The following is a 19,052-nucleotide window of genomic DNA, read 5'->3' as shown; positions in this document are numbered from 1 at the left end:
CAGAAACCCACAGAGAGAAGAACAGAGATCCCAGGGTTGGGGGGACGATAAAGACCCAGAGGGGGGCGAGGGCAGTTATGGGGGAGGTGGGGTGGAACAGAACCCCAGACAGAGGGACAGAGACTCATGGTGGGAAGGTCGGGGGAACAGAGACTCAGAGAGAGAAGGACAAGGACTCAGAGGGAGAGCTGGAAGTGCTCAGAGGGCCCGCTGCCCACCTACCTCATCATGCAGTGGGCAGCGGTGAGCACCCACTGCTCATTGACCAGCACGCCTCCACAGCGGAGCTGATTACCCTTGAACAGGGCCACCTGCCACGGCCGGGAGTCTCTTTCACATGGGTCTCCATACAGAATCCTCTCCCTGATCCTGTCACCCTGGGCTGGATAGAGACATGGAGAAAAACATGGGTAGCAAGCCTCAGAGGAAGGCTGAGTCAGCAGCTGAGGGATGTGGAGGCAGATAAAGAGACAGAGAGAGAGAGAGAGACAGGGAGAAATGCAGAGACAGAAATGCAGAACAGGGCAGAGAATGCATGAGATGGAGATGGAGAGAGAAAGAGGCAGCCCGCTCAGAAACCCAGGGGGAGCGTCTGGTCTGGGGGCGACCACAGAAGCTGATGGGAGAGACCCTGAGTACAGAAGACAGGGCCTGGGGGGCACAGAGACGCCAGGAGGCAGAAGGCAGCAGGAAGAAAGGAGGCAGGAGGCAGAAGAGTCTTGTCTTCTGAGGGAGGAAGCTGCTGGAGCAGGGGGAGGTCCTGACTCAGGGACCCCTTGGAGACAGGGGCCCCTGAGAGGATCAGTGGTGAAGATGGGAGGTGCAGAGGACAGGGCAGCCCTCCCTGACTGGTCCTCACCTTCCTGTGCAGCAGATCCCAGGGCTGCGGACAGCAGTAGGATCAGCGGGGGTGGGAGAAGGAAACCTGCCATGGGGGCCTCTCTGAGTCTCTCGGGGCTGCCAGGCAGAGGAAGGGTCTCTTCTGCTGGGGTGGAGAAGGACAAAGAGTTCAGGAAGCAGGAGTCCAGGCCCCCAGCTCCCTCCTCCCTCAGACCCAGCAGTCCAGGAACCCAAACTCTCTTCGCCTGGGGACCCAGGAATCTGGGCTCCCATCCCTCCCCATCCATAAGTCTGCATCCCTTGTTCCTTTTTCCCTAAGAGACCAAAATTTCCAGACCTCCAGCCCCTCATCTCTCAGAACCTGGCTTCCCACTGCCCCCTCCCCTCAGGAACAGGACTCCGCTCTCCAGCCAGCCTCATCCCCCCACCCTAAATGAGGTCCCTTCTCACCTCCAGAGGCTCTGATCTGACCTGGGCTGTAGAATCGGTTGGGAGCCAAGCGTCTCCAGACCTGCGCAGGGCGGCCGTCTTATACCACGTCCACCTCCCGGTCCCGCCCTCAGCGCCCTGGGGTGCAGGTGGAGACGGCTCTGGGACACCCCTTCCTGCGTTTCTAGTATCTGGAACCCCTGAGGCAGCTAAAATACTTGTCCGCACGCTCCTCTCTCCACCCTCCCGCCCCCGCACATCCTGGCCCCACCCTCCCTGGTGGCTGCTGCCGAGGGCGGGGCCGGGGGCTCTGGCTCGGAGGGGCAGGAGCAGGATTCAAGGAGCCGCGGAGCTCAGGACACGGGCTCTGGCTGGGGTCCTCCTCTGGGACCATTGTCTCGCCCTCATGCCCTCTCAGGAATGACCTAGACCCTATACCCTAATTCTGAGCAGCTTGCGAGAATGTGTTCAGGCTGGAGGCCAGCCATGTCTTTGAACCTGAACCCATTCCCAACCCTAATATCCGGTAGGAATGAAAAAGAAAATGTTTTCCCAAGCTCCACCCCGATAAATGCTTACTGTTAGCAATATAGTCTTTCTCATATTACACATCAATTTCTGTGCATACTATGTATTAATAATAAAAACATCTGTACTGAACAGTATCTAATATAACCTTTTTCTTTACTCTATAAATTACTTTGAACAGTTTTTCCTCTTAGTTTATTTAAATGGGTTCTCCTTCATTCTTAAGGGCTGCATAATATTCCGTACTACAGTTGTACCCTGATTTATGTAGTCTGTTTCAAATTGGAGTATGTTTGCATAGCTTTAATTATGATAATGCTAGATTAAACTTCCTTGTACATTCATCTTTGCTAGTTGTGTTCATTCAAGAAGTATGTACTGGGCATCTATTCTGTGCCAGAGATTATTTTGATTCCTGGGGACTCTGTGGTCAATAAAGCAAACAAAAATTCCTTTATGTAGGCTCTTCTTCTAGTGCGTGGAGACTGTGAATATAAAATTGAGTATATAAAATATATAGTTTGTTAGATGTTGGTAAGCATGACAGAGAAAAATAAAAACAGGGAAGAGGATATTTAAGTCAATGCCACCATTCAGCCATTTAGCAATCATTTAACAAACATTGTATCACTCCTATGTGCCTGCAACTTACTATTATGCATCCCAGGGTCAAAAAGCTTCTTTGCTACATCACCAGACTGTATGAGAAAGTAACAGACCTATTTTTTTTGAGTCACCTTGCAACTGATAATGAACAGAAAGGAGAACTCAGTTCTCAGTATATTTTCAAGGGAAAGCAAGCAGTCACCCACGATTATTTCTCACATCCAATCTTTTAAGGCGTATCCACTTGCGTTGTTCCAGTTTGTGCTTTTTCAAAGCAAAAGCTCTGCATTAAAATTACAAGAATGAGAAAAATGTGCATTGAAAAGGAAACATTGGAAATGTCAGGTGGAGAACCTGGGAACAAGAAAGAACATCATGGGGTTTATCTGAGTCATACTGTACCTTCAAAAGCTGAGCCCTAGGTTAGAGTTGCTTCTGGCTTCTGAATTATCTGGGCACTGTTTCTAAGCCAAGGATCATTTACGGTATTCTATACTGTTTTTTTGAAAGTATGGAAGTGAGATAAGGAGTTGTTGGTTTCCTCCACTCTCAGGAACCAGTAGAATTATAATATAAGGAAGATTCCACATGAAGATGACATTTGAACAAAGTCTTAAAGGAGATGGTGGATGGATACATGTAGCTGCTCAGTGAGTTCTCGGCAGAGCAAATGGGCAGGTAAGTTAGGCAGGGGACTTGCTTAGAATGTTCTAGCAGGGGAGCCCTTTTTTTTTTGGGCACACGGGCTTAGTTGCTCTGCGGCATGTGGGATCTTCCTGGAGCTGGGATCGAACCCGTGACCTCTGCACTGGCAGGAGGATTCTTAACCACTGCGCCACCTAGGAAGCCCAGGGGAGCCGTTTTGACTGGAGGTGAATGAGCAGGGGGACAAGGGCAGGTAATGAGGTCAGAGTGAGAACAGGACTAGGATGACATAGAACCTTGAAGATCAGTGTAGGACTGGCGTTTACCTTTTGTAAGATGGGAACCATTACAACTGAAGACAAGTTCCTAAAAGTGGAATGGACCCCAACTTCTAAATCAGACCTCAAAATGTGATTTCTTCCTCTGCCCTGAGCCCAAATCGTACCTCAATCCTGACCCCTAACCCGACTCTATTTTGGTCCCATCATTTGGCCCATAACAGACATTATTGTTGCCGACTCACACATTCATTCCTTCTGCCTTTCCATGAGAACCCCGATTTTGTTTGGATAATCTTTCATCCTCATCGTGATTGTAAGCTTTACTGCCCCAAGCAGCAAAGCCATATTCTGCCTGCCAGGGATTGGTTTAGAAATGAACATGGGATGCAGTCCTGGCCAATGAGGAAGGAGGGGACCACCACTGGGGCACTTCTCGGAAAGACTCTCTTATTTCCAAAAGGAGACCCTGGAAGACGTCTCTTTTCTTTCTTCTGGATGGTTCCCCTTCTGGATGTCAATTGTGGAACTGTGGCAGCCTTCCAGCAACTGGGGAGAGACGTGGCTGGTGCACCAAGACAACACACCACAGGTGGTCAAGCAGGGAGAGAGAGTGACATAACAAGATCCGTATTTCAAAATCTCTCTCTGGGTGCTATATGAAGGATGGATTTGAAGGGGACGTGGAGACATGAGGACTCTTGTTATTGTTCAGATGAGAAATGGTGATGACTTGGATAAGGCCATTTGGGAGGCGGAGATGGTGATACGTGGATGGATTCAGGATGCACTTAGGAGAATCAACAGGCCTTGATGATGGATTGGATGGAAGTTGTGGTGAGGGAGACACATGTTAAGGCTTCAAGGTCACTTCCTGGTGGATGGTGGTACCATTCATTGAGAAGAAACAGTTGGATATGATCAAGGGCTTATGAGAGAGTGAAAAAGGTCTCACTCTTTTCAACAGAATGCTGAGGAGGCAGGGGGCTGAAGAGAGAATCCAGGGACTCCAGGCATAATTCTAACTCCAATCCTTGCCTTGACACCGTTTTGAACACCAGTCTTTTGTTTTTAATAATACAATTACTTTAGTATAAGCCTGAACATCACCTGACACATATTCCAAAACTAGACAATTATGTATGGCAAAAAGAGTAAATTACACATGGGAACAAGAGTAAATAAGATGGCAGTCTACCTTCTCATCCCCCGCTAACATTGATAAAGGATACAGTCCAATGATAGAATTTTAAAAAGGTAACAGAGAGGTTTCACTTTGAATTCTGACCAAGCTTGTTATCTGATGATGGAAGATACAGATACTAAAGGCCCAACACCATTCTTTTTTGTTTTTAATGTACTCATTTATTTGGCTGCATTGGGTCTTCATTGCTACATGTTGGCTTTCTCTAGTTGCCGAGAGCGGGAGCTACTCTTTGTTGTGGTGCACGGGCTTCTCTCTGCAGTGGCTTCTCTTATTGAGGAGCAGGGGCTCTAGGCTCGTGGGCTTCGGTCGTTGAAGCACTTGGGCTCAGTAGTGTGGCTCCCAGGCTCTAGAGTTCAGGCTCAGTATGTGTGGCACACAGGCTTAGTTGCTCCACCGCCTTTGGGATCTTCCCGGACCAGGGCTCGAACCCGTGTCGGATTCTTAACCACTGTGCAACCAGGGAAGTCCTGAATACCAATCTTTGATTTTTTTTAAGCCCTTTATTGGAGTATAAGTACTTTACACAGCTGTGCCAGTTTCTGCTGTACAACAAAGTGAATCAGCTCTGTTTATCATATACCCCATATCCCCTCCCTCCCGCGACTCCCTCCCACCTTCCCTATCTCACCTCTCTAAGTCATCACCAATCATCCAGTTTATCTCCCTGTGTTAGACAGCAGCTTGTCTACAACTGCATCTTTATTCTTGCCTTGTCACTGGGTTCATCAGTAGCATTTTTTTAGATTCCATATATATGAGTTAGCATACGGTATTTGTTTTTCTCTTTCTGGCTTACTTGGCTCTGTAGGATAGACTCTCGGTCCATCTACCTCACTACAAATAACTCAGTTTCATTCCTTCTTATGGTTGAGTAATATTCCATTGTATATATGTGCCACATCTTCTTTATCCATTCATCTGTTGATGGGCATTTTGGTTGTTTCCATGTCCTGGCTATTGTAAATACTGCTGCAGTGAACACTGTGGTACATGTTTCTTTTTGGATTATGGTTTTTCAGGGTATATGCCCAGGGGTGGGATTGTTGGGTCTTGTGGGAGTTCTATTGTTAATTTTTTATGACACCTCCATACTGTTTTTCCATAGTGGCTGTACCAATTTACATTCCCACCAACTGTGTAGGATGGTTCCCTTTTCTCCGCATCCTCTCCAGCATTTACTGTTTCTAGATTTTTTATGATGTCCATTCTGAGTGGCTCAACACCATTCTTGATGCAAGCCCGGGACTTAGCCCAAAACTTCAGCTCGCACCGAAACCTACTCCTCAATTCTGCTATATCCTTGACTGATTCTAAACTTTTACCTCAACTTGGAATCTAGTTCCTGACCCAGTTCCTGCCTCCAAATATCACTCAGGCTGGGAACCACACCTCCACCAACATTGACCCTGATCTTGACTCAAACCCTGAATCCCTCAGCACAACCCACACTCACCCTTGACCCAAACACTGAATGTCACCGTAGACCCTGTCCCAAACCTGACCCCACCCACAATGCAGACTATAGTCTCCATCTCTGTCACATCCCGGGAAGCCCACGCGGACATCCTCCCCGTGAGCCCATCCCCAGTCACACCAGTCCTAACACTCTGACTCCAGTCCCGACCCCACTCTCATCTCCAACCCAATTTCTACATGAAATCCCATCCCAGTTCCATGCCAAACTCTTTCCCTCACCCCATCTTCATTTTCCCAACTCTGCACACCACCTTGACCCTGCATTTCAAACACACACGCGAAAATAAAGTTCACCCATTATCACCATACCTAGTGTTCATCCCACACGGACTGAATTCAAGTGAAGTCCCCAAAACTTCTGAGACACTTATTCTCATCAAATCCCAAACCAGAGCCCAGAATTCAGATCCTGACCCCTCTAATTCCACACCAGGACCCTGGCCATAAGAGGTGTCACCCTCTTGACTTGGGCTGCGAAATCATGTTGGGGCAGATGCCAGGCCACTTGACCTCACAGCTCTGTGAGTCAGCAATCTGTATCTTTGCCTCCTGGCTTCCCAAAGAGAGGAATTTTGGCAAGACTTCCAATCTGTCATCTATTGTGCAAATCTTCATCCCTTGATTCCCTCTTCAGCCCCCTGTCTCCTCAGCATACTGGTTATTTTGTTTTGTTTTGTTTTGTTTTTGTTTTTGTTTTTGTTTTTTGTCCTCATTGGGTCTTCATGGCTGAGCACAGGCTTTCTCTGTAGTTGTAGCAAGCAGGGGCTACTGTGTTGTGGTGCGTGGGCTTCTCAGTGCTGTGGCTTCTCTTGTTGCAGAGCACAGGCTCTAGGTGGCAGCCTTCAGTAGTTGCGGCATGTGGGCTCAATAGCTGTGGCTTCAGGGCTCTAGAGTGCAGGCTCAGTAGTTGCAGCACACAAGCTTAGTTTCTCTGTGGCATGTGGGATCTGGCCAGACCAGGGATTGAACCCATATCTCCACATCGTCTGCATTGGCAGGAGGATTCTTAACGACTCTGCCTCCAGGGAAGTCCCAGAATACTGTTAAAAAGAAGAAAGCAGCTACGCTACTCTGGAGCCCTGCTATTCACTCCTGAATCACCAGCACTTCTGCTGTGCTTGGCACATCTGTCTTTGTATATTTTTGATTATTTAATCTGATTTTATTGCTAAATACTGGTCTTCACGAGGAGAGGAAATGTGTATGGTATTCACCTGGTGTTTTTTTTAACGCACTCAGCCAAAATGAGGGAGCATAGGAGGGACGTAAATAAATACCTGTTTGCAGCCCAGTGTCATCCACGGATCAGTCAACTTTAGAGCCAGTCCTCCCTTGATCCCTGAGCCATTCAGCCACAGGGCATGATGGAAAGAACTTGGCCTCACAAGTCAGACCAACTCAGGTTTGACCAACCCTAGTTGCCCCCTAGTGATCTCAGGTAAGCGACTTCATATTTCTGAGCTCCACGTTGCCCCTCTCTAAAGTGGAGGACAGCAAAGTCTGCTTCTCAAGGCAAATGGGAGAATTAAATAGTTATGAGAGGAACATGGATGGGCACGTTCCAGGCACTGGATTCATATTAGCTGCCTTCCCCATCACCCTGGGGATGAAGCAGCTTCTCTTTCTTGTGCACCTACTCTGGGATGTGTCGGGTGCTTTGAGAACCTCATCTCTGTTGCTCTCATGGGTCCAAGTGAGGACTGTCTTCCCCATTTGATAGGCAAAAATAGGGAGATTTAAAAGAAGTTAGAGCCCTTGTGCAAAATCAACAGCCAAGGAGGCAGAAAGGTCAGATTCGAATGCTGAGGGTTGCCCACAGTTTCACCATTGCACAAACCCACAGTCTGGAAGGAAGTTTCCTTGGAACCCCATCACATATGCTCAAAATCTCTTTTGGCTCAGAATGAACTCGGACCCCCATAGGCTTATTATTCATGATGCATGCCCCCACGTTGGAGAGAGACCCAAGTCCCAGCCCTCCCAGGCCCTTTGGGTTTCGTCCTGTTCCTAAGTCCCACCCAGAGACCCAGCTTCCTACTTCCTCTGCCCTCACATTTATATCCTGATCGTTGGCCTGATGGTGCATCTTTCAGCTCCTGATCACACCTGAGAGCTGGTACCTTGCTGTCCTGCATGTGTGCCTTGCCCTAAGGGGTCCTGGGCATTGTGATTCTGGAACCTCCTGACTCAGTTCCTTGGGTTCTGAAGGCTCATTATTTCTGAATTCCGGGTTTCTATTCCCCCCTTTTTCCAAGAACAACTCCCACTTCTTTTAGGAAGCTGCCCCCCTCATGTCATACAGTTCTGGTGAAACCGTCAATCATAGTTTTCCAAACTCTCTCACCCATTGGGATGCACCCATGACCCAGTCAAGCCGACAAGATCATTGTTTCCTCCCTAGAAATAATGATTCATCAGATGGGTGGGCTCGGTTATAGCAGGACCAATCAGAGTTCTTCCCTGGGATGAATAAAAGGGATCTTTGTTTCTGCTGGGTTTGCTGTACAGCGGCTGTCAGTAGCTGCTCTGCTCCCTCCATGTGAGGAAGCTTGTCTCCAGAGGCTAGAATGAGATCCACAGGAAAAGGAAAGAGACAAACAGAGATGAGACACAGTTCACACATATGAGGGCTCTAGAGTGCAGGCTCAGTATTTGCGTCGGACGGGCTTAGTTGCTTGGTGGCATGTGGAATCTTGCCGGACCAGGGATTGAGCCCATATCTCCATATCGCCCCCATTGGCAGGAGGATTCTTTACCACTGGGCCACCAGGAGAGTCCCAGAATACTGTTAAAAAGAAGAAAGCAGCTGCACTACTCTGGAGCCCTGCTATTCACTCCTGAATCACCAGCACTTCTGCTGTGCTTGGCATATCTGTCTTTCTATGTTTTTGATTATTTAATCTGATTTTATTGCTAAATACTGGTCTTCAGGAGGAGAGGAAATGTGTCTGGTGTTCATTTGGTGTTTTTTTAAGCACCCAGCCAAAACGAGGGAGCATAGGAGGGACTTACATAAATACTAGTTTGCAGACCACTGTCATCCGTGGATCAGCCAACTTTAGTCCCGGTCCTTCCTTGATCCCTGAGCCATTCAGCCACAGGGTGTGATAGAAAGAACCTGACCTCACAAGTCAGACCAACACAGGTTTGACCGACCCTAGTTGCCCTCCTCATGATCTCAAGTAAGTGAGGTAATTTTTCTGAGTTTCACTTTGCCTCTCTCTAAGGCAGAGGAGAGCAAGGTCTACCTCTCAAGGCAAATGGGAGAGTTAAGTAAAATTATGAGAGGAACATGGATGGGCACGTTCCAGGCACTGGATTCATTTTAGCTGCCTTCCCCGTCATCCTGGGGATGAAGCAGCTTCCCTTTCTTGCACACCTACTGTGTGATGTGTCGGGTGTCTTGCGGACCTCATCTATGTGGCTGTCATGGATCCAAGCGACGACTGTCCTCCCCATCTGATAGGTGAGAAAAGGGAGGTTTAAAAGAAGTAAGAACCCTTGTGCAAAATCAACAGCCAAGGAGGCAGAAAGGTCAGATTTGAATGCTGAGGATTGCCCACAGTCTGACCATTGCACAAACCCACAGTCTGGGAAGGGAGTTTTCCTGGGACGCTGTCACATATGCTCAGAATCTCTTTGGCTCAGAATGAACTCAGAATCCCATAGGCTTCTTATTCATGATGCATGCCCCCACGTTGGAGAGAGACCCAAGTCCCAGCCCTCTCAGGCCCTTTGGGTTTCGTCCTGTTCCTAAGTCCCACCCAGAGACCCAGCTTCCTACTTCCTCTGCCCTCACATTTATATCCTGATCGTTGGCCTGATGATGCATCTTTCAGCTCCTGATCACACCTGAGAGCTGGTACCTTGCTGTCCTGCATGTGTGCCTTGCCCTAAGGGGCCCTGGGCATTATGATTCTGCAACCTCCTGACTCAGTTCCTTGGGTTCTGAAGGCTCATTATTTCTGAATTCCAGGTTTCCATTCCCCGCTTTTTCCAAGAACAACTCCCACTTCTTTTAGGAAGCTGCCCCCCTCATTTCATATAGTTCTGGTGAAACTGTCAGTCAGAGTTTTCCAAATTCTCCCACCCATTGGGATGGACCCATGACCTGGTCAAGCCAACAAGATCATTGTTTCCTCCCTAGAAATAATGATTAATCCAATGGGTGGGCTTGGTTCAAGCTGGACCAGTCAGAGTTCTCCCTGGGATCAATAAATGGGATCTTTGTTTCTGCTGGGTTTGCTGTGCAAGGGCTGTCAGTAGCTTCTCTGCTCCCTCCATGTGAGGAAGTTTGTCTCCAGAGGCTAGAGTGAGATCCACAGGAGAAGGAAAGAGACAAGCAGAGATGAGACATAGTTCACACATATGAGAGAGAGAAACAGAGCCAGAGAGAAGCAGGCAGAGTGACAGAGAGAGACATTGTCACAGAGAGACAGAGGTGATCGGCTTAAGTCACCAGTTCAGGTGCAGGAAGTCCCCTACGTGTGAACCTTCAAGTTAGAACTTTCAAATATGCAAACGTGTTCGCATGTCCAATCACATAACTTAGTTCTTGTGTCTGGCAATCATTGTCATGTCCGTGCATCCTCTACAAGTGGTTTTGCTTTAATGTACTTTATAGTACTGTATAGAGTACAGTCGTACACAATCTTTTTTCAAGCCCAGGATGTCCAGAAGCAAGCATAAAAGCAGTGGTGAGTAGGATGGAGAGGGTGGGGGGGAGGCTCAAGAGGGAGGGGATGTGGGGATATATGTAGAAATATAGTTGATTCACTTTATGAATAGCAGAAACTAACACAACATTGTAAAACAATTATACTCCAATAACTATGTAGAAAAAAAAGCAGAGGTGATGTAGCTGGTACTGCTAACATGTAGCAGCGATGATGTAGCTGCTATCTCCTATTGCTGAGGATATTTCAATTCTACTATCTTCCACCTCCTCTCCCTCCTGCAGTCACTAGCTCTTCCTGCCTGTTCACTCCATGCCAGCCCCTGTATGCCAGCTGTTGTACTGTACTGAGTACTTTTCAAGGTACTCTACTGTAAGATTAAAAATGTTTATTTTTTGTGTTTGTTTTTTATGTTTTACTTGTGTGAAAACTGTTATCAACCTATTACAGTATAGTACTATACAGCTGATTGTGTTAGTTGGGTACCTAGGCTAACTTTGTTGGACTTAGGAACAAATTGGACTTACGAACGCGCTTCCAGAACGGAACTCATCCATATGCAGAGGACTTATAGTACAGCACTGTGCAAGGTTAAGGTGTGCTGTATAGTGACTTGACTTACATACATCATAAAAACAACACGCCATAAGTAGTGGACATCCACCACCTCACATCAGCACAAAAGAAAAGAAAAAGAAAAAAATGTTTTCCTGGTGATGAGAACCCATAGGAGTTACTCTTTCAACAACTTTCATATACATTACACCCCTAGTACTTGTTTATCTGATAACTGGAAATTTGTACCTTTTGGCAGCCTTCATCCAATTCCCCCTCCCCCACTGCCCCCAGCCATGCCTCTGGTAACCACAACTCTGATCTCTTTTTCTTTTTTGTTTTTAAGATTGATTTGTTTTATTTATTTATATTTATTTTGCCTTTTCCAGATCTTAGTTGCGGCTGATCTCTTTTTCTGAGTTCTTTTGTTGTTTGTTTGTTTCTGAAGTATAATTGGCCTACAACACGGTGCTAGTTCCTGGTCTACAGGTTAGTGATTTGCTGTTTCCACATTGGAAGCGTACAGTTATCACTGTCCTCGATATTCCATGCGCACTTTCCAGTGATTCTTACCTGCTCTATTTTCACTGTTCTTTTTGTGGCCAGGTCGAATCACCACCAAATTAATAACAAAGTCCCTTGGGCGTGGGTGGGGGAGATGCCTCCCTGTGAGTGCTCTCAGACTGGAAGCCTTCCCAGGAGAGAGCTTTATATTCATAGATACAATTATGAATCATCTGTAATTTTCACACCAGCCATTGTTTGATAACTTATGTAACTATCTAAACAGTGTTTCACAAACCTTGAAACTAACTAGGCATTACAGGTTCTTTGAGGCTTATAACAAGAAAAAGAAATCACCAAATGTTTTGAACACCAGGAGACACCTTACTTCTCAAGAAGCCCAGCCTGGTAACTAAAGGCAAGAGAAATATAAAAACACATCTTTGCATTTACTTGTTCATGTGCAACGAAACCCCTGAAGATGACCCAAGACATATATTCTAGTTGTTATGTTTGGAAGAAGGGGCAAGGACAGGACAGAAGGGGGGACAAGGTCATGGTGGAGTTTTATGGCTGTATATTTTTTATAAACATAGTTTGCTTTTGTACCACGTGGAAATAATACCTATTCACAAAATATAGTAGAAATGATGTTACACACACATACACAAACAGAGATATTTGTGCAATTCTCCCTCGGTTCAAACCCAGCTATTTCTTAACGTGTAGCCCTGGAAAATGACTTTCATGTGTCTCTGCCTCGGTTTCACCCGTTTATAGTGTGAATAGCAATACTAGCATCTTCTTAAGGTTAATGGGAATAATAGCAACTTAATCTGTGTAAAGCTATTAAAACAGTGTTACAGAGCGTGCTGTCAGCATGTGCTATCGATTAGTGTTCACATTCTCCCCCTGACTTAAAACAAAAAAAGTGCTTTCTTTTCACCTCCCCCAGCACCCTAACAAATATAGCCAGTGAGGATTTTACCAAGAAAAACGGATTTCCTTTATAATGGGGAAAGGTCACATTTCACAATCTATCTTTGTTTTTTTATTATTTTATTATTTTTATCTTTTTTAATTTTTTCATCCTTATTAGAGTATAATTGCTTTACAGCATTGTGTTAGTTTCTGCTGTTGAACAAAGTGAATAAGCTACATGTACACATATATCCCATATCCCCTCCCTCTTGAGCCTCCCTCCCACCCTCCCTATCCCACCCCTTTAGGACTTCACAAAGCATCGAGCTGACCTCCCTGTGCTCTGCTATCTCTGCTTTTCAAGAGACAGGCTCAAACTTTTATGCCCTGAGATTAGGAACAATAACACAGGGGGAAGGATGACTATAGCCATTCAATGCAGGTGAGTGATTTCTCATTGTCATTATTACTCGCGGGACCATTTGGGGGGCACCAGGGTGCACAGAGGAGATGGTGCTGGAAGCACCCGACGTCACCCTGATGCAAGAATAAACAGAGATGCAAATTCCCTGGCCATCCAGTGGTTAGGACTCCACACTTGCACTGCTCAGGGTCTGGTTTGGATCCCTGGTCAGGAAACTAAGATCCCAGAAGATGCACAGTGCAGCAAAAAAAAAAAAGAAAAGAAAAGAAAAGAATAAACAGAGATTATGGTGACCTCTCCAACTTATTAAATCCTTGTATCAGCAGCAATAATTGGAGATAACAGTGGCTGAGCTCTGAGGCTAGAAACACTCAGCACCTCACCCAAGGTCTCAGTGGAACGGGTCTGACTCCAAAGGCCACATTCTCAGCCCTTCCTTTTACCTAAGAGACCCAAGGTCAGGATCAAGACCTGAGCTCACCAGGTGCAAGGCTCAGAGCTCATCAGGTGCAAATCTCAGGTGGCGGCCCCTGCTCCTGCCACCAGCCCGGGTTGCACCCGCCTCTGCTGTTCCCAAGTCTGAGACCACAGGTGGGTGCTGAGGCCTCCAGGGAGACTGACCCAAGAGAACCTGGGGCCCCTCCTTTGTCCCTCACCCTTCACAACCTCTAAGTCTCTCCCTGTGTGTTTCTCTGGATCCCTAAGGGGGCAGGGCTGCACAGTAGTTAGGCGCACAGGGGCGGTCTTGGGCTTGGGAGTGGTGGTGTCCAAATCCAGGCTCTCACAATTACCAGCTTGGTCATCCGCAAGTGACTCTTAGCCTCTCTGTGCCTCAGTTTTTCATGTGTAACGTTGGGATGATAATACTTCCTATTTCATAGTATATTGAGGAGATTGAGTTAACATTTGTGGAGAACCTAGAATAGTGTCTAGAACAAAATAAGTGCTCTATTTTGTAGTCTCCATGTAAGTCTATGTGCAAGTACTCTCCATGACAAAGATGATGGTGTATGAATAGTATTGTTATTTGTGACTTGCTTTTTCCTGATCTGTTTGTGTCCACATGCTTCTGCATCCATGTCTCCACTTTTCTTCTTCTCTGGGGTCACAAAGTGTGCTGCCTCCTGGGGCCAGACAGGGAATAAGGGAAGCCGATTGGCTGTGGGCCAAGCTAAACTGTCATGGTCCAAACGTGTTGGAAAAGAATTTCCAGACACAAGGCAGAATGTAAGGAAGATGGAGTTTATTAGAGAGAAGGGATGCTGTAAAGACAGTGGGATAACTTCCTGGCAGACCAGGGAGAGCTGACGCTCTGCTGGGCTCGCAACCAACATTCATAACCCAAAGCAAGGAAAATTCCCGCTAGGAAAATGGCGCTATTCAATTGGCCAGTGCGCCAAAGGCGACAGATGTCATTAGGTGATAGGCTAGGGTCCTATATGGTGAATACCTTCCCTAATATGGGGTCAGGTTACCAGCTAGCCCAAGTCATGAGTCAAAGATGGCTATGGGGGTCGAGATAACTGCGGAATTTGGTTGCTGTGAGGGTCGGGTTAACTCTGGAATCTTGTGACTTTGGTATAGGGCTCCACCTTCCCCCCTCTTTTTATTTATGGGCCAAGTCTTCGGTCCCTTTACACCCCGCTCATGACTAACTATCTGCCTATCCCCGTCTCGGGCCATAGGGACCCAGGTCATTGGGGAAAGGGGCAGTGACTGCTCTGATTTCTTCAGACTGGACAGGGGCGTCGTAGGGTCCTGGGTCCCAGTGCCCACTCTCCGTCAGGGTGTGTTCACGGAGGGAGATGAGAGCCCACGGAAGGATAGGGTGGCCTGTTCCAGCGTCGTCTGGGTGCCGACTGGCTGGTATCCTTGTCGTAGCATCAACTGGAACTGAATCTTTTGAACCTGTCTGGAGATGACCTTCAAGAATATGCTAATAATGCAAGGGCTGAAGAGTAAGATGAGGAGAAGAGGGATTGCAGGTCCGAGGAGGGGCAGAAGCCACGTAACACGAGGTAGAGCCCCTTTTAGAGTTTGCCAGATGGTGTTTGTATCCAAGGCCCCCTTGCCAAAAGAAGGCAGCCATTTAGCTTTTTCATGTATTTTTTTATGTCCTCTTCCACCAGGCCACTGTTGTTGATTTATGTACAACAAGTCTTATTGATAACGGCGCATAATCCCCCGGTTCAGCCAAGAGAGAGTCCAAGGCCCGCAGGTTGTCCATCTCCACTCCTGCTAGGGAATCTAGAGATTGGAATAGGGCTTCCTAGGTGGTTCAGTGGTTAAGAATCCGCCTGCCAATGCAGGGGAGACGGGTTCGAGCCCTGCTGCAGGAAGATCCCACATGCCTCGGAGCCACTAAGCCTGTGCGCCACAACTATTGAGCCTGTGCTTTAGAGCCCGTGAGCCACAACTATTGAGCCCAGGTGCTACAACTACTGAAGTCCACACACCTAGAGCCCATGCTCTGCAACAAGAGAAGCCACGGCAATGAGGAGCCCGCGCACCACAATGAAGAGTAGCCCCCACTCACCACAACTAAAAAAGAAAGCCTGCGCACAGCAAAAAAGACTCCACACAGCAAATTAAATAAATAAATAAATAAATTTATAAAAAAATAAAGATTGAGATAGGCTTCCAGATGATCTTTCAGCTGACTGGCTGAGGTCATGTAAAGTACCTGATAGATTACATGTTGTCCATTTCACGGTAACTGAAGCCTCCCCACAGTGCTGCCCATCCAATGGCAGCTCCTATGCCTGCTGACACACGCCCTGTGGCTCTTTCGGAGCGTGTCCTGGTGGCGTGGTAAATAGTTATAGCTATGGAATGTTCTCATATAATTCCCAGCACCTTGTCCCTGACACCGTGCGTCATCCAGACATTGAGCAGCACGGCCGTCCCCGGGTCGGGTGATGGGGCTGTGGGTGGGTGTCCATCACGTGGCCGCTGACTGACGGGGAGACCACGGGGAAAGACACACCCGGCTGGAGCGCGAACCTGTCTTGCTTGTGAGGAACGAAACCGGCCCAACACCTGGCTTCCCCAAGTCAGAGCGCCGCAGCAACGGCACGAAAGATGCTCCAAAGGGAAACAAACGTGTGGGTTTAGATCCTTTCCTGAATCTGGCCTGGGGACCGTGTAGAGTAGACGCCAGGTGACCACGAGGGATCCTCCCCGATAAGCGCATTGATTGTAAGGGGTGGCAGATAGCAGTGTGGGGGTGTGGCACACTGGGCACCAACGGCTCAGATTACCGCATCCAAACCCCCTTTTCCAGCGCGTATGATCAAAGGGCGGAGGAGAAATCTGGGAAGCTTCGGACCCACGTACGCACGAAAGAGAGTTGTTACTGGGCCTCCACTGGACTCTGGGACATAGCAGGGGCAGCAATTGCCCCCTTGGGTGCGCGTCCGGGGGCTGCCCTTCCAGTCCCTGTTAAGCTGCGGAGTTAAATGTAGACAAGGGAAAGTTTCTGGTTCAGGAGAAGAAGCCCAAAAGGGGGGAGTTGGGGGCTGGGCCAGATGCAAACCTCAGAGGTGGACCGTGGACCCCTGGTGTGGCTGGGCCATAGGGAAGAATCTGTGGGCCCCCTTGCGGGTGTGGATGACATAGCCAACAGTTCCTGAGGTGTTCTCCCTGTGCTATAACGGTAGAAATATTTACTGAGGAGTTAGTTGTCCATTTTCCAAGTGTCTTTTCTGGCAAATTTGTCATAATCGTTAATATGAAAATCAAGATTTTTGAGCACCTAAATTGAGAAGGCAACGGACTTGCTGTGGCGTGAAGTCTTGGAAGTCCCCTTGGAGGGTCTTGTCCCATGTTAATTGTAATACGTATTGTCTTTAGTGGTGCGGGGGCCCTGACTGTAGTTGGGGCTCTTGGGAATTTATGTCTTCCAATAATGCCTCGTAGAAGTCAGATCCGAAAGATGACATGGAAAGTTAGTGTGTCTGCAGAAAAGAGTAAGTTCAGCAGGTGTGTAGGGTGTACATTAGCACTGGAAGGAAGTGAGGCTGTTAGGATCAGACCTGTTCCACCTTTGGTGCCACTTATGAAGGATTTTAGCAAAGCAGTCTCTGGAATAGTGGATCCCACCACAGGGAAGGGTGATACGTGTAATTAGAAATGAAATGGCTCAGAGGATAGCAAGGGAGATGACAGAGTTGAAAATCAGTTTGTCAAACCCTTGGCTCCGAGGAGGGGACATCACCGGATTGTTTTTTGAAAAGGTATCAGAGGCCTTCCAGAGGTCCGCAGCTGTATGCTGAGTCCGGCAAGTTTTCTGTCTCTTGAAGGCTTTGTCTTTCAGGGGGAGGAGCTGTTTTTAGTCTAGATATGTGTGTCCAAGGGGTGAAGCCTTGGACCTTTGCTGCTGTTGGGTGGTCAGTAGAGTTTGGTGTGGCCCCGTCCAAATCACGTTGAGCGGCTTTTGGTCCTGTGGGAGAGCCTTGACATATACCCGATTACCAGGCAGTAGGTCTTTGGGTATCTCCGTAAATTCAGGGTCTGGTTTGGGACTATTTTGGTGTTGGCATTCCCAGATATTTTTGAGGGTCAGTCTTAACACTGGGAGAGATTGAGCTAGATAGTCAGTTTCTGGATCAACTAAGAGATCGGTGGTCAAAAAGGGCCTTCCATATAAAATTTCACATGGGCTCAGATGGGTCTTGACTTTGGGGTTATTCAGGCTCTTAAGAGGGCGATAGGGAGAAGAGGGAACCGTGTTTGGTGGGTCTCCATAGCTAGTTTGGTTAAGTATCTTTTGAGAATTTGATTGGCGTTTTCTGTTTTTCCGGATATCTGGGGGTGCCAGGCTGAATGGAGGACATATTTTATTTGTAAAGCTTCGCTTACTCCCTGGGTGAACCTGGAGATAAACGCAAGCCCATTGTCAGACTGTAGAGACCAGGGGAGTCCAAATCTAGGTATGACGTGTTTCACGAAGACCTTGGTGACCTCGGATGCTCTCTCTCTCTTAGCTGGGAAGGCCTCTATCCATCCAGTAAGAGTGTCCACCATAACCAGGAGTGTTTGTAAGTCTTGCAGGTGGGCATGTGAGTGAAGCCTGTTTGCCAGTCTTCTCCTGGCTGGTGTCCCGGTCTTTGGAGTGGCTGTCGTAGCAGAGAGGGCTTCATGGCTCCCTCTGGGGTCACCTGGAGACATACTGGGCAGGCCTGGGATAGACTGGAGGGTGGAAAGGATTCCCATTCCAGAGAATATAGTCTCAACTAGTTGAAAAAGAGATGTGGCCCCTAGGCGGGTGCCTTGGTGGAGATGGTTGAAGACGTTCCACTGAGATGCTTCTGGTAAGAGGAACTTACTGTCTGGGCTCTGTAACCGTCCTTCAGGAGTTAAGGTGAATCCCTGACTTTTTCCATCTTCTAGCTCTGAGCCTGAGCGCTGGGCTGGGGTGGCATTCGACTTTGGGACCAAGGGAGCGTGTAGGATTTTGTGGGCTGCGTTTTTGCTCGCCGTCAGCCTGACGGTTGCCTCTGCCGGCCTCTGAAGCATCCCTTTGGTGCGCCTTGCAGTGGATGACGGCCACTTCCCGTGGCAGTTGCATCGCTTCCAGCAGGTCTAGAATCTCTGGTCCGTGCTTAAGCGGGGTGTCCTGTGTTGTTAAAAGTCCCCTTTCCTTCCAGATGGCGTTACGCGCATGGACTGCATGGAAGGCGTAAGCTGAGTCAGTGTAAATGTTCGCTTGGAGTCCCGTTGCTAGTGTGAAAGCCCTGGTTAAAGCAATAACTTCTGCCTTTTGGGCTGACGTGGTGGCCCCGTGGAGTGGACCAGATTCTATGACTTCTTTTTGGCTGACCACGGCATAGCCTGAATCTCTGTGTCCCTCCCTTATGAAACTACGACCGCCCGTAAACCATTCTGTGTCCGGATGGCACAAAGGCATGTCTCGGAGATCTACTCTAGTGCTGCGATTTTGGTCTAATGTCTCTAGGTAGGGG

At 47.9% G+C, this 19,052-nt stretch overlaps 1 protein-coding gene across 5 annotated transcripts in view; it reads right to left on the bottom strand.

The window, feature by feature from the left end:
• The window catches only part of LOC130838579 (kallikrein-7-like), a 102,623-nt gene that overhangs the window by 66,836 nt on the left and 16,735 nt on the right, over positions 1-19,052 (bottom strand). The window contains exons 1-3 of one of the 5 annotated variants that reach the window (XM_057711885.1): positions 1,291-1,334; positions 860-982; positions 223-382 (exon numbers count right to left, since the gene is read on the bottom strand). In XM_057711885.1, the coding sequence (XP_057567868.1) occupies positions 223-382; positions 860-932 (233 nt within the window). In that variant the 5' untranslated portion in view covers positions 933-982; positions 1,291-1,334. Of the gene's footprint in view, positions 1-222; positions 383-859; positions 983-1,290; positions 1,391-19,052 lie in introns of those variants that run through there. The other 4 variants (XM_057711887.1, XM_057711881.1, XM_057711882.1 and 1 more) reach the window with 4 other exon arrangements.

The sequence above is a fragment of the Hippopotamus amphibius genome, chromosome 16 (assembly GCF_030028045.1).
Source record: "Hippopotamus amphibius kiboko isolate mHipAmp2 chromosome 16, mHipAmp2.hap2, whole genome shotgun sequence".
NCBI lineage: Eukaryota > Metazoa > Chordata > Mammalia > Artiodactyla > Hippopotamidae > Hippopotamus > Hippopotamus amphibius.
The sequence above is the reverse complement of the archived record's forward strand: the minus strand, read 5'-3'. Positions and strand labels throughout refer to the sequence as shown.